Source organism: Bos javanicus, chromosome 15 (genome assembly GCF_032452875.1).
Source record: "Bos javanicus breed banteng chromosome 15, ARS-OSU_banteng_1.0, whole genome shotgun sequence".
Classification (NCBI taxonomy): domain Eukaryota; kingdom Metazoa; phylum Chordata; class Mammalia; order Artiodactyla; family Bovidae; genus Bos; species Bos javanicus.
The window spans coordinates 38,087,028-38,103,493 of NC_083882.1; the positions used below are offsets into that span (position 1 = coordinate 38,087,028).

The window sequence follows — 16,466 nt, forward strand, 5'->3', positions numbered from 1 at the left end:
TTAATATAATATTAGCTTATAAAATCCCTTATGATTATACAGTGGAAGTGAGAAATAGATTTAAGAGCCTAGATCTGATAGAGTGCCTGATGAACTATGGAATGAGGTTCATGACATTGTACAGGAGACAGGGATCAAGACCATCCCCATGGAAAAGAAATGCAAAAAAGCAAAATGGCTGTCTGGGGAGGCCTTGCAAATACCTGTGAAAAGAAGAGAGGCGAAAAGCAAACGAGAAAAGGAAAGATATAAACATCTGAATGCAGAGTTACAAAGAATAGCAAGAAGAGATAAGAAAGCCTTCTTCAGTGATCAATGCAAAGAAATAGAGAACAAGAGAATGGGAAAGACTAGAGATCTCTTCAAGAAAATTAGAGATACCAAAGGAACATTTCATGCAAAGATGGGCTCAATAAAGGACAGAAATGGTATGGACCTAACAGAAGCAGAAGATATTAAGAAGAGATGACAAGAATACACAGAAGAACTGTACAAAAAAGATCTTTATGACCCAGATAATCACGATGGTGTGATCACTGATCTAGAGCCAGACATCCTGGAATGTGAAGTCAAGTGGGCCTTAGAAAGCATCACTACGAACAAAGCTAGTGGAGGTGATAGAATTCCAGTTGAGCTATTTCAAATCCTGAAAGATGATGCTGTGAAAGTGCTGCACTCAATATGTCAGCAAATTTGGAAAACTCAGCAGTGGCCACAGGACTGGAAAAGGTCAGTTTTCATTCCAATCCCAAAGAAAGGCAATGCCAAAGAATGCTCAAACTACCACACAATTGCACTCATCTCACACACTAGTAAAGTAATGCTCAAAATTCTCCAAGCCAGGCTTCAGCAATATGTGAACCGTGAACTTCCTGATGTTCAAGCTGGTTTTAGAAAAGGCAGAGGAACCAGAGATCAAATTGCCAACATCTGCTGGATCATGGAAAAAGCAAGAGAGCTCCAGAAAAACATCTATTTCTGCTTTATTGACTATGCCAAAGCCTTTGACTGTGTGGATCACAATAAACTGTGGAAAATTCTGAAAGAGATGGGAATACCAGACCACCTGATCTGCCTCTTGAGAAATCTGTATGCAGGTCAGGAAGCAACAGTTAGAACTGGACGTGGAAGAACAGACTGGTTCCAAATAGGAAAAGGAGTATGTCAAGGCTGTATATTGTCACCCTGTTTATTTAACTATTATGCAGAGTACATCACGAGAAATGCTGGACTGGAAGAAACACAAGCTGGAATCAAGATTGCTGGGAGAAATATCAATAACCTCAGATATGCAGATGACACCACCCTTGTGGCAGAAAGTGAAGAACTGAAAAGCCTCTTGACGAAAGTGAAAGTGGAAAGTGAAAAAGTTGGCTTAAAGCTCAGCATTCAGAAAACGAAGATCATGGCATCCAGTCCCATCACTTCATGGGAAATAGATGGGGAAACAGTGGAAACAGTGTCAGACTTTATTTTTCTGGGCTCCAAAATCACTGCAGATGGTGACTGCAGCCATGAAATTAAAAGACGCTTACTCCTTGGAAGGAAAGTTATGACCAACCTAGATAGCATATTCAAAAGCAGAGACATTACTTTGCCAACAAAGGTCCATCTAGTCAAGGCTGTGGTTTTTCCTGTGGTCATGTATGGATGTGAGAGTTGGACTGTGAAGAAGGCTGAGTGCCGAAGAATTGATGCTTTTGAACTGTGGTGTTGGAGAAGACTCTTGAGAGTCCCTTGGACCGCAAGGAGGTCCAACCAGTCCATTCTGAAGGAGATCGGCCCTGGGATTTCTTTGGAGGGAATGATGCTAAAGCTGAAGCTCCAGTACTTTGGCCAACTCATGTGAAGAGTTGACTCATTGGAAAAGACTCTGATGCTGGGAGGGATTGGGGGCAAGAGGAGAAGGGGATGACAGAGGATGAGATGGCTGGATGGCATCACTGACTTGATGGACGTGAGTCTCAGTGAACTCTGGGAGTTGGTGATGGACAGGGAGGCCTGGTGTGCTGCGATTCATGGGGTCACAAAGAGTCGGACACAACTGAGCGACTGATCTGATCTGATCTGATGTACCAGGCACATATTATTTTAATCACCCCTCTGGAGGAACTGGTATTATTCAAAATTTATAGATGAGGAAATAGGTTCGTAGTGACTTAAGAGGCTTGCCTATTTTTCAGCTGGGAGGGACTAGTTTGTATCAGACCAACTCTACTGCCTAGAACAACTAATCTAGAAAAGCCAAAATACACCAGAAATGTATACATTTCAGGGCATCAGAACAGAGTCAAGCAGCCAGGGCTTGAAAAAACAGCCGTCTATGGGGTCACACAGAGTTGGACACAAATGAAGAGACTTAGCAGCAGCAGCAGCAGAGAAGAGATTGAAGTGAACTGAACCCAATATTCTGTGCTACTTTCTCCTTTCAAGGAATTTGCTACTGATTCATAACTGACACAGGGCACAGAAGATGAGAAGCAGAGAAGTTAAGAGGCTAGGAAATAGCATAGAGCTCTCTATAGTCTCAAGGGGCTGGGAGACCAAATATGGAATTTAGGGTTATAAAGACAGAGAGCTTTAAACGCTTCCAAGCAAGATCCCAGAGAGAAGAGGAGAACAAAGATGCAAGCCTGAATTTGAAGCTGCCTTCCCCGCTGGAGATATTTGCCAATTTGTAAACAGAGGCCAAAAGATAGAGAAACCAAACAGAAATCCTCAAAAAGATTTCTATTTTGAAAGTAAAATAAAGCTGTCAGCAGTCTCAATGCTGGAGGGAACAAAACCAAAGAGTTCCGAGAACACTATGAACAAAAGAAACAAGAAAAGACAGAAAGCCTGAATAGTCCTAAAACTTTAAGAAACTTAATAATTTAAAACTTGTCCATAAGAAAGCTCCAAACTGAGATAGCTTCACCAGAGTATTCTTCCAAAGGAAGAAATGAAACCCATCTTACTAGACTCTTTTAGATAACAGAAAAAAAGTGGGGGGAATTTCCCACCTTATCTTATGAGGCCAGTATAACCTTTATGCCAAAAACATGATAAAAACAATAATCATAAGGCCAACTCTCATGTAAGCATGAATTCAAAATATTAATAAATAAAATCCAGTGATATATATTTTTAAAAAGAAAACAGTTCTTGATCAAATTTTCTTTATCTGGGAATCCAGGGATGGTTCAACACAGGCCCATAATTAATTTACCACATTAATAGAAAAAAATGGGGGAAAATTCAGGGATCATCTCAATAGACACAGAAAAAGCATCTGATAGAATTCTAGACCCATTTCTGACTTAGAAGAAAAAAGTTTTTGGTGAACTGGGATTAGGATAGAACTTCATTAATCTGATAAAGGGTACCTATATTAAACATTAGTGGTGAGCATGTTGAATATTTTCTCCCTGAAGTCATGATGAGGACAAGGCTATCTACTAGTATCACTTCTATTCAACACTGCATTAGAAATCCTAAACCATATAGTTATGGCCTCATATGATTGGAAATAATAAGCCTGTCTTTATTCATTGATGACATTATTATATCCCTAAAGACTCTAAAAGGATCCTCAGACAAGCTATTAGAATTAATAAGTAAATTTAGCAAGGACACTGGATACATGGGTCAATATATAAAAATCAATTAAACTCCCATGGGGCAGCACAAGTGGTTAAAAACATGGAATTTCTAAAAATTGCTACCTTTTACATTTTTCAACTTTAAAAATTAAATATCAAAGAACAAATCTAACAAAATAGATGCATGACACCTGCACTGAAAACATTATTAAGATAAACGATGACTCAGATAAGTGAAGGAATATACCATTTTCATGTATTGAAAGCCTCAGTATTATAAAGATGTAAATTCTCCTCATAGTGATCTATAGAGTCAATAAAATCTCAGTCGAAATCCTAGTATATTTTTTTGGATATGGAAATTTTCAAGTTTATTAAAGAATAGCCAAGATAATTTTGAGGAATAACAAAGCTAGAGAACTTACACTATTATAAAGTTATAGTAATTAAAATAACGAGTCTGGTATCAGTGTTTCAGGAGAGACAAATTGACAAACAGAATAGAAAGTCCTGAAACAAATCTACATTTTGTCACTTAAAAGACAAAGGTGATAATACAGTGCAAAGAAGAAAGATATATTTTTTTCAATAACTGGAAGTGGATCAATTAGATAACCATGTAGAAAAAAGCTGTCTTGATACATAAACCACAATACAGAAAAATCAATTCTAGATGTATTACAGATCTAAAAATGGAAAGTAGAACAATAAAACTGCTAGGAGGTAACAGGAGAGGGTAGACACCGCCCAGGGAGTAAACAAGATGTTCTTACGTAGGACACATACAAAAAACACTAAATAAAAAGGAAATAAGTTGACATAAAAGGAAATGATTGATGAATAGTGTTTTCAATAAGACACCATGATAAGCCACAGACAGGGAGAAGATTTCTTAAGGAATACTCACGTCCAAAATACATAAAGAACTCCTACTGATCACTAAGTAAAATGTAGATAATTGCTGGGAAAAAAATGGAGAAAAGATCTTCACCAGAGGATATCTGAGTAGCAAATTAACATGAAAAGATTCTCAACCTGATGAGCCATCAATGAAATGCAAATATTAAAACTACAATAAGATACTCTTCAACAGCTACCAGAATGATTTAAAACACACTACCAAGTGTTGACAAAGATGTGGATCAACTGGAAACATCTATATACTGCTGATGGCTGGGAGAAGTGATACAATCTCTTTGGAAAATTATCTTGTGCTTCCTACTAAAACTGAACATATACATGCATACCCCGCCTCTAACATCCAACAAAAGACATCAAGAATATTCCAGCAGCATAGCTTGAAATAGACAAAAAACTGAAAAATAAATGTCAGTCTACTATAGACTAGATGAATTGATTGTATATTCATTCAATAAAACACTAAATGGGATAAGAGTGGGTGAATTACTACTACGCATAACAACAAATTAATCTTACAGAAAAATTTTGAAGTAAAACAGAAAACACATATGAGTGATTCCATTTACTTACAATTCAGAAAAAGACTAAGTTGTGATGACAGAAATCAGTATTGAAATAACACCTGGGAAAAGCTGATGACTAGGCAGGGGGCTTTTGGGGTGCTGAATTCATCTGAAAAATGGTCACATGTATATATTCACTCTGAGAAAATTCATCAAGTTGCACAGTTGTGACTTGTGCACTTTTATACATGAGTGTTACACTTCAAATTTTTTCTTTTTTTCGCCATGCTGCGTGGCCTACCGTATCTTTAATTCCTCGACCAGGGATCAAACTCGAGACCAGGACAGTAAAAACACCAAGTTCTAACCACCAGACTGCCAGGGAATCCCCTACATTTCGATTTTTTTTTTTTTTAAAGGACTATTCGAAAGGAAAAGAGAGGTAGAAGAAATAAAATTCTGTGGGACTACCAGCCCATGTGTGAACCATCACTGCTTACTTATCTTTAGATTTTAGCAGTAATTTAGATACTCTTTTCCTGGAGAAGGAAATACCAACCCACTTCAGTATTCTTGCCTGGAAAACTCCATGGACAGAGGAGCCTGGTGGGGTCCATGGGGTCGTAAAGAGTCGCCCACGACTGAGTGACTGACTGAGCACATAGATACTCTTTTCATTGGAAACTGAGAATCTTGGTGGACATGACTGAGGCAAAGGCCACTATTTAGGTCAAGAAACCCCAGTCCCTTTTATTTAACAGGTCAGACGTAGCCTTCCTCACTTCACCTGACTAACAGTTACATCAGAGAATATAGGCTGTTGTGATTATGCCATTTATTGTTTAAAAATAAGACTCAACCATTCAAAGGGGTGTTCATTTTTCAAAGTGTTATGTTTGAACAACATTAAGTAAATAGATGTGATAAATAGTTAATGTTTCCATACACACGTATGACAAGGATTTGATATTTATTAATGTTTATCTGTTAGTATAAAAAAACATCAGGTTTCAAAATAGCATATGGAATATAATATTACCATTTTTGTACTAAAATTATATAAACTATACATTTCAGTACACTGGAAAACTAGGAAAAGATCTATAAAGATATATATCAAAAGTTAACAAAGTTATTCCTTGATGTTTGATTTTCCTTTGTTCTCCTACACGTCTATTTTCAGTTTCACTGATACCAACATAAAGTGATGAAAAATCTTTTAAAAAGTCCATTTTGTATGATTCCATATGTGTATATCTATCTATATATATACATTTCATAAATAAAACTAATTTCTAGGAGTATGGATAGGGATTTTCTTTGGAGACATACGTAATGACTAGAATGGTACACAAGCGAGGCTTGTAGGACGCTGGTAATGTTCTATTTTTTGTTATGGGTACTAGTTACATGGGAACTTTAATTTGTGAAAATTCATTCATCTGTACAGTTTTCTATTGATAAGCCCAGACTGTACCAGCAACATTTAAAAAGTAACTATATATGTTTGGTTACTGATCATTTTCTTTTCCTTTGCAATTAAAATTTATTTTTAAAAAATCTACCTAAATGAAGTTTTGGTTATTTTAATTCAGCTAAAGAAAAATCTTACGGCATAGAAATCTTCTGAATGTAATTTTATATTTCAAAAATTTGATTACAGATGTTAATTATTAGTGATATCATTTATATTTACCTGATAGTGAGGTTTATACCACTGCTTTAAATCCCAATCCCAAAGAATCATCTGAAAGAAAAAATAAATAAAAGAATTCATTTAGTTACAAAATGGAGCATCTTCAATTACAGATACAAAAACAGCTTAAATTTTGGGAGAGAAATTGGGGAGGTGAGAATAAAAATGATCTCTAGATGGAATATTTCATTAATTACACAATCTGTGATTGAAAAAAGCAAGACAGTCAGAATAAAGTCACTAAACTAAGCTATATTAACCTTTAAAATATCTATTACCACAGAACCAAAAATATAAATCCAAAATCACATCCATTTACTAAAAATACACGTAAAATGAGAAATCACCGCTCTCCCCTCTTCCCACCTTCTCCAAAGGCTCATAATTTGTCATTTTAAACCAGTGTCAGTAGGTGGTGCTACTTCCCTAGCAACAAGGCTCTGTTGTCCAAAGCACCTTTAAAAAGCTTGCCTGGGGTTTACATAAAGCATAAAAGAGTGGATTTATAAAAAGTTACACACAACCCTTTTGATTCACAGATTTAATTAGTTTCCCTGTTTCTCTTCTTTATAGATTATCAATAATAACTTCTTAGTACTAGACTAGTTTTTTCCTGCCCGTCTCTTCCTAGCAGGCTGTGGGGCTACTTCCCCATTCAACAGTCACTGCTCAAGGAGACAAAATTAGCTCAAATTTGGCAAGCTATAGCTGCTAACTACGATTAAAGCTAATTTCTTTTAAATTTACTTAAATTGATAAATAAGTTTCTTCCTTTTGCCTAAATAACTGATATAATGACAATTTTCTACATAGCTTTGAACCCTAACCGTGAACATGAGCCTAGTTAATTTGTAATCCAATCACACAATTTCTATGTACTAAAATATTTGTTTCTAGTCATAAGGCTCCTGATGCAAAAGATCTTAAAATGTTATTTCTTCTTTCATTGGTCCAATATTTCATTTAGGAGTTGACAGAATTTTTTTGTAAAGGTACAAATAATTTAGGCTTGGTAAGCCACATAAGGTCTCCATGGCATATTCTTTGCTTTTTGTTTTACAATCCTTTAAAATGAAAAAAACAAATATTCTTAGCTCTGTGGCCACACACAAAAGGTTGCTAGCAGGATTTGGTTAGTGGGCTACAGCTTGGTGACCCCCTTTAAAAATCATTATTTGTCATTATCACCAACTTTTTGTCAACATCCTTGCAGAAGGTCATCTCTTGCCAGTGAAGAGAAACATATTTCTTCCCAAAGAAAATCCAGACATACTACAATCGCTTACAAAATTCATGGACTAGTACCTGCAAAATTGCTATGGTACAGCAACATGAAAAGAATTTAATATATATTAGTAGACTCATCAAATTTACACAGTATTTTATACAGTCCTAAGTGTGGTCCTCATAGAATTGCTTCAGGCTGTGATTTAAGCAGCATACAAAGACATTAATTAATGCAGTTTAAGACACTAATAACTTCCTAAGAACATTCACATTAAGATTAGAGTAACCTAAAATCCCTAAGTTTCTTGTATACTTGTCATAAAATGTAGTAGAAGTGTTAGTTGCTCAGTCATGTCTGACTCTATGACCCCATGGACTGTAGCCTGCCAGGCTCCTCCATCCATGGAATTCTCCAGGCAAAAATACTGGAGTGGGTTGCCATTCCCTTCTCCAGGGCATCTTCCTGACCCAGAGATGGAACCTGGGTCTCTTGCATTGCAGGCAGATTCTTTACCATCTGAGCCACCAGGGAATACATGTTCCATTTGCATGCTATGGTTACACAACTGGCTTTTTAGTCCCAAGTGCAATACCTTACTTCAGTTCTGATTTTAGCCTGTCCAAATTTCTTGGGAGAGTGGAATGCTGACTAGCCTATTTACCATTCTATTTACTATTTACCAATAAAAATTACCAAATTTACAAATTGTCATCATCATGACATTTGTAAATCTGATGTTTCCTTAAATTCACCAAAAAAAAAGTACAGAGTGGACAGGAATGAAGACAGGACCACCGGTTGGGTCACTAAAGATTACCTATGAGAGTTGTGTCTGAGTCTGCAAACTTGCCTAACATGCTATTGTCCAATCCATACTCCCACATTTCTTCTACAAGGGTACCATCAAATGGTGACATACCTGTGCCTCATTTCTCCTCATCAGTCTGAGTAGAAGTTGATTTCTTGCTAACTCCAGCATACTTTCATCATGAGGGTTTCTTAACATTCCTTGTTTCCCACCTACTACTCTGGTTTTGAATAAACTCTTGAGCAGTAGCTCAGTCTTATTTGCAGTCACTTTCTCTGTGATCAAAAATACATTTGCCAAAAAGCAGCAGGTCTTAGTCTAAAATCCCCTGCATATTAGGAACTGAAGACTGACTTCTGTGTAAACTGGACAAGTAGAATATTAGTGATTTTGAGAAAACAAAATTTCTGCCTAAGTAGTAGAAGATGTATGATCAGGAATCATACAGCTACAGCAAGACACATCTTAGAGCAGAGTTACTCAATGTGTGGTCCACAATAAAAAAGTACAGAAATGAAGAGTAAATGTTTAGAGATGTTTATACCAATTTGATATAAAATTTGATATTTCATGTTATTTGAATATTGCTTTTATCTGTTGAATTTGCATTCTTGGCATTGTGTTACACCTTATGTCGCCAATCAAAAAAATAAATGGCTCAAAATTGGTTTCCTAAAGCTCAAGGTACTAACAAAAACAGTAACATAAATAACTCCCAATAAATGTTAAGCCTAAATCAAGAACAATACTCTAATACAAACTCACTACAAATCTGTGGGTGTGATAATACCACACAAAACCATAAAAGCAAAAATATTACTAAACTATACAACCAGCTAAAAACTGGAATTTTTTTTTTTTAGACTGCATGTTATCTACTTTGAAACTTTTATGACAGTCACGCAAAATGTGAAGCCTTTTTGGTAAACCAGTAGAACTTTTCCAGAACAATCACATAAAGCTTTCTTACATGAAACTGAAGATTTCTGTTCTTAAAATAGAAGTGACATAAACTGGAGGCACCATTCAGATTCTGTGCTCCCCAAAGGAAAAGCATATAAAGAAGATAAACTATTGCCAAGAGATGTGTAAAATTAGCCACACAGATGATAAACTTTATGCTGGAAGAGAGAACAGACCAAAAAATCTCCAAAATGTATTTACTATGCAACACTTTGGAACATCACAGAACTGAAAAGGCATATAAGGTAAGAGTAATTACTGTCATATTTGTACATAGCAAATACTTTAGGGGCTTTCCTGGTGGCTCAAATGGTAACAGAGTCTGCCTACGGTACAGGAGACCTGAGTTCAATCTCTGGGTCAGGAAGATCCTTGGAGAAGGGACTGACAACCCTTCCGGTATTCTTGCCTGGAGAATCCCGTGGACGGAGGAGCCTGGTGGGCTACAGTCCGTGGGGTTGCAAAGAGTAAATGCACACATGGGGTGAATCTAGACCAGTTCTTGGTTTATGTTCAATACACACAACAGACGATGCGGGGCAACCTTTTTATCATTGAAAAACCCATACTACAAAATAGGATTTTTTTCCTATATAATCATTATTTTGTGAACTATGATACAGACTTGGAAATGTGCTGGAATTAGTTCTCAATCAGTTATTGCACATCAAAGAAGAGCCTGGCTAAACAATGAGAATATCTCTTAACTGCAGATCTATCACTGCTTTATTCACAGAAAACGGCTGGTGGTTAAAACACACACGCTGGGCACGATTCAGTGGTAGAGAAATAGTGTAAGAGTAAATGCATTCAATGTTTGGCCACACAAAGTACATCTTTTCGGTGTGCTGTGGGAAAATGCAGTGCAAATAAAAACTATAAATAGCAGATAGAAGTATTTTTTGCAATAAAATGCAAAGAGCTTCTATTTCTCAAGTTTTTAACCATGACAATGCCCATTAACTTAGCAATAGACACAGCCTCAAAAGTAATCTTCAGTGAGAAATCTCTTTATGATTACAGGGTCCATGTTGAATTTCAGTATTCAGAATCAACGTCAAAAAAACTACTTGCTGCATTCCACTGTAAATTACAATTTTGCTTTAATTTTTTCAATTTAAGAAAATAGAGAAAAGAATCTGGTTGGATATACAGATTGTGTTATGTAGGTTGTGAATCTACAACACACAACCGATTTACTCATCAGTGAGCTAAAACAAATATCTTTAATATTGCAAACAATGTTCACTAATTTCATTTTTAAAAACTGAGTCATTTTAATGCATTTATTTAATACTCGTAGGTAACCGCCACACATACTGAATACACAGTGGATGGTGCATGAATATTAAAAGTTTAAGAAACATTGGTAGAAGCATTCATTCCTCCAAAATAACACATAGCTCTTTTACAATTTTACTTCCAAGTAGCCAATATATGTTCTATATCAATTGTTCCAAAGTCAGCAAAACCTAAACTTCACTCTCAATACCAAAGGAAATCCTATAAATAAATATAAGGATAAATAATTCAAATATTATTAAATTTTGAATCAAGTGAAAAAAGAGTTTTAGTGACTATGGTATGTTCTCAAAACATGGTTCTATTATATGATAAGACGTCATTTCATGAAAGAGAAGTGAAAGTGAAGTCGCTCAGTCATGTCCGACCCTCAGCGACCCCACGGACTGCAGCCTTCCAGGCTCCTCTGTCCATGGGATTTTCCAGGCAAGAGTACTGGAGTGGGGTGCCATTGCCTTCTCCACATTTCATGAAAGGATTAATTTTAATTGCTGTTTTTAGGAGCTTCCAGTACTCCATTTGTCTCTTTCCATCTAAATTCAAATATTACACAGTATCAGAAATTAGTATTTTCACACACTGTAGACATCTGTTCAAAAATACTTTTAAAAACAGTATTTTCAATTTAAGTAACATATGAGATGCCTATTATTAAAAAAAATTCTTTTAGTTGATTTGATAAAGTAAATCCAAAACTGTGCTTTTATAAACTCAGCTTTTCTTTGTGGTTAAAAAGTTGAATCCTGATAAAAGTTTCTGTTTGAATATGTTTGTAAGTCCAACATGCTTTACAGAGCTCTATGAAACCACCAACACCACAGTGAAACATCAGCAGCACAACCAGGAGATGTTATCAGGTTCAATTACGTCAATGAGGTTTTACTTCATTGTTCCCTAATGTAGCCAAGAAGAAAAACATATATGTGTCCTCAAGTTAAGCTTACAGAACTGTGACATTTATGTGAAATTTGAAAGATTAGCTATTATGTAACAGCTGTGAATTAACTGTTAAAACATACTTTATTTTCAGCATTTTTCACTTGAGCTTCGTGTATAAATCTAGGTTAATTTCTCAAATTTCAGTACTTTCAACTTTTTCTGTGCCTTTCAACTTTAGGCCCATTTAACTATGTTTATTGACCATAAACCAAAAACATAAAATAAATGGACACCCTAAAAAGCTAAACTAAAACTGTACAACTGTACTTTCTAATAGTCTAAAGTGCAACGACAGTCATCTTGACCCCTGCATGACAAATAAAGGCCCCAGTCAGAAAACCTGAGAATAAGGGCAAGAAAAAAAGGGTGTGTGTGTCTCTCCTGTGTGGTGGGGTGGAAACCTGAGAATAAGGGCCAAAAAAAGGGGGGGCGGGGTGTGTGGTGGGGGTGGAGACTAGTATTACTTGGAAACTAGCCTCATTTGCTATCCTTACCAATCAATCAAAACATACGACTACAGCTGTGGTGATTGAACCTGCACGCTGTGCACCAGCACCGTCGGCCGCCTAATACACCATGGCTTCTTTAATCTTCACTAGAATTCTTTGTGGTAAGCCTATTTCCCCATTTTACAAATGACACAACAGAGACTAAAAAGGTGAAGTACCCTGCCCAGAGTCACATGACTAGTAAGTGGCAGAGACAGAAATTAAATTCAGATCTGTCTCATTGCAAAGCTTTTTAAGGATTCTTAAACTTTATGCTAAACAATCTTTTTTTTTTTCCCACTTTGTATCGGGGTATAGCTGATTAACAATATTGTGACAGTCTCAGGTGAACAACGAAGGAAGTCAGCCATACATATGCATGTATTATGCTACACCATCCTATATTATCAGCACTACTATGTGCTAGTAATATGGCAGGTGCTTGGCAGCCATGTGGAATCACAACAATTGTGCAAGTAACCCCATTTATATATGGAGAAGTTAAGGTTTAGTGATTATACTAATTATTCTCCATTTGCCTCTCAGATCCCTTCTTTGTCCTCCTCTCCATGATGGGAAGGCTGACCCCGACACTCTGCATCTCCCAAGCTGCCATGCAGTTGACTTCTACTTAGGTTGGAAGATGATGGCAGGAAACTGGAGTGTGGGAGGAGAGGAAAATGGTTGTGCCCTTTCTGCTGCCTCCATGACTACAGCTCTTAATCAGTTGGTCTTCCCTTCCCAACTTCAGCTGTGACTCTGGAAACACTATTTCCATCCTTGCTCTATCAGCCTCAGGTGAGGTAACAGCTTTCTAGTGTTACTAGCTCTCGAGCTGCCTAACCATCCCTTGATCACCCTCTTAGGCTTGTTCCTTCTCTTAAGGTTTATTTGAACCACCTTGGAGTGAATTCCATTAATATTTCTTGCAATCCTAAATACAGGGACATTGTGAACCAAGTTCTATCAGGTGTCAGCTAGTAAACTGCAGTGGAGAAGGCGATGGCACCCCACTCTAGTATCTTGCCTGGAGAATCCCAGGGACGGGGGAGCCTGGTGGGCTGCCGTCTATGGGGTCGCACAGAGTCGGACACGACTGAAGCGACTTAGCAGCAGTAGCAGCAGTAAATTGCAGAGCGAGTATCTGAACTCAGATTTATCGCCCTTCAAATTTTATTCTCTACTACTATGCTGAAAGGATAATTATTTAAGCTTTTAATGAGATTTCTTTCCAAAAATAATAAAAAAAGATCATCAAATCATCAGATTACCCTCCAATACTTGATCCCGTATTTCCTGCATTTCATTCTGTTAGTACAGTTGAACTTGCTGAGCTCTAGTCAATGACTCACTTTTCCATAAATGGTCTAGATCCAATCTGCTGGTACTTGCATCTTGCTTCAGAAGTGTCCGACTCTTTGCAACTCCATGGACTGTAGCTCATCAGGCTTCCTCTGTCCGTAGGATTCTCCAGGCAAGAATACTGGAGTAGGCTGCCATGCCCTCCTCCATCGGTTTGATCCCAAGATCCAATCCAGGTGTCTACCTGAGAATGCTTCACAAGCAGCTCTCTCCCTCGCTCTTCCATCATTTTTTCTCTCTACTAAATCATTGCCATTATTCCCGTTAGACTATAAACATGCCGCAATTTCTCACCTCTCACACACACACAAACTTTTTCATGATCTTACACTCAGCCTGTATCCCATTTCTTTGCTCCCATTTATAGCAGAGTTCCTCAAGGGTAATGTTTACTTTTTGTTTCCAATTATTCTCCTATAATTCTCTCTGAGCTATACTAGGTGGTCCTTGAACATGCCAGGCCACTCCAATGAAGATTTTTTCCTAAAGCTGTACTGATAATTCAGAATTTATAACATAGCACTTAAAGTGTACATGTAAGTTTGGGCTTTTTTCTCAAAAGTTCCAAACTAGAAACAACAATATTTAAAGGGATGGTACAAATATAGGTTGAGTGGGAAAAATATGAAGTACTGAAGTCATAGAATGTTTGAAAAAGAGCTTTAATCTTTAAAAGTACCAACTAAAACATTTATAGCCTATTGATCTTATGAGACTTGTTTTTATCATTTGATGTTCTTAAATTGAATTAAAACACCTACTTTATTTTTTATCTTTCAGAATCATTTTAAAACAGTTTAACACACCAAGGTCTCATTAGCTGTGCTAAGGGAATTCAAGCACAGAGAGCCATTTTCTAAATATACGAAATAGCATCTATCTTATCAGTATTCTTAATCTCTTATCCACTCTAGATGTTTTCAAGTTTTTACCTACCTGCTTCTCTTCTAGACCCGTGTTCTTCTAGATGTATAACTTGGTACGTACATCAACTAGTTTCTCTACCCTATCGTTAGGCAGAATTCTATCTCCATCTCAGACATGGTCTCTACATTCCTACTGAGAGATACATATTCTGGGGAGAATGTACCAAAAATAACTGAAAAAAAAAAGGAATTGCAAGCCTATAACTTCTGTTTTTCCCCCTAATGTGAATAATGTTTTCCTTTTAAGTTACTGTATAATTTTACAGTATATAAGTTACTGTATAATTTTCCTTTTAAGTTACACCTGGGGCTTCCCCAGGTGGCTCAGTGGTAAAAATTCCACTTGCCAATGCAGGAGATGTGGGTTCAATCCCTGGTCTAGGAAGATGCTCTGGAGAATAAAGTGGCAACCCACTCCAGTATTTGTGCCTGGGAAATCCCATGAACAGAAGAGCCTAGTGGGCTACAGTCCATGTGGTCACAAAGAGTCAGACACAACTCAGTTGCTGAACAACAACAAAAATAATTTTTCAGTATAGTTTAAGCAAAAGATTAAATTAACAATAGCTAATATTAAAAGACCTTACTAAAACATGTAACAATTCAGGATCACATGGTGGTGGTGGTTTAGTCGCTAAGTCATGTTCGACTCTTGCAACCCCGTGGACTGTAGCCTGCCAGGCTCCTCTGTCCATGGGTTTCTCCAGGCAAGAATACTGGAGTGAGTTGCCATTTCTTTCTCCATCAGGATCACATGAGGAATGTCTTAATAAATATTTTTATGAACAAGAGCAAAAGAGAAAAAAACGTTCCACACCTCAATAGGAATATGCTACAAACTCGACTGTGATTTGGAAAAAAAATTGGGAAATCACAGTGGCCTTCTGGGGATTTAAGGTTGATCTAAGATCAACCTAAAATCTAAAGACATGTTCCTCTATACTCTATGCCAGAGCCCAGGCTCTCAAACACTTTACTGTACTACTTCTCAGCTACTAAGCAGGCTACATTGCTCTGCTCCTCCCCGCCCCCACATCAACTCTATACTGCTCACAGAGCTGAAAGATCCACAAACTGCACAGACATTCAAGAAAAACAAAGGAACTATCTAGTCCTAGGCAGGCATACCCCCTGCCTAACAAAGCAAATATAACAGATTGTTTTTTTTTTTCTTCTGTGATTGCCCATTATAACTTATCTGAGAACAGATATAGTTTAAACTTAAGAATGATGAACCAACCAGACACCAGTCTTACTGGTAAAATAATTATATATATATATATATGGAAAATAAAATAACATGCAAATTCTCTGCTGGAAGTCCCTATGTTTAGGAATTCTCCTTGACTCTCCTGATATTTAGGACTCTAATGTTTATGCAGACACATAAGCTTTGTATTCCCAAACAACACAATGGAGAATCCCAATGGTATTTCGCCATGAGCAGAGAGTGTATTTCGCCAATAATGTGTAATCTTTGCCCCAAGAGGAGTACTTGAAGAGGGTTAGAATACTGCTGTAGGAAAAAATCTAGAAATTCCCTCTAAGGGTTCAGCTTCAGGCTTTGATACCCTCTTGCAATCTGCCCACTCCACCCTGTCTTCGATCATTAGAACTATCAGTGCCCAGAACTATGGGCCCAGAAACCATTCAGATTATGGAGATTTCCCGTCTTCAAACATGTCCAGCCCATTTGGAGAGAGGGTGGAAATCATTGTAGGTAATAGCTAAATATTGTTTCGGTAATGC

At 37.1% G+C, this 16,466-nt stretch overlaps 1 protein-coding gene across 1 annotated transcript in view; it reads right to left on the reverse strand.

The window, feature by feature from the left end:
* PDE3B (phosphodiesterase 3B) overlaps positions 1 to 16,466 on the reverse strand; it is a 167,534-nt gene that overhangs the window by 59,979 nt on the left and 91,089 nt on the right. The window contains exon 2 of the mRNA XM_061440727.1: positions 6,702 to 6,752. Within this exon, the coding sequence (XP_061296711.1) occupies positions 6,702 to 6,752 (51 nt within the window). The remainder of the gene's footprint in view (positions 1 to 6,701; positions 6,753 to 16,466) is intronic.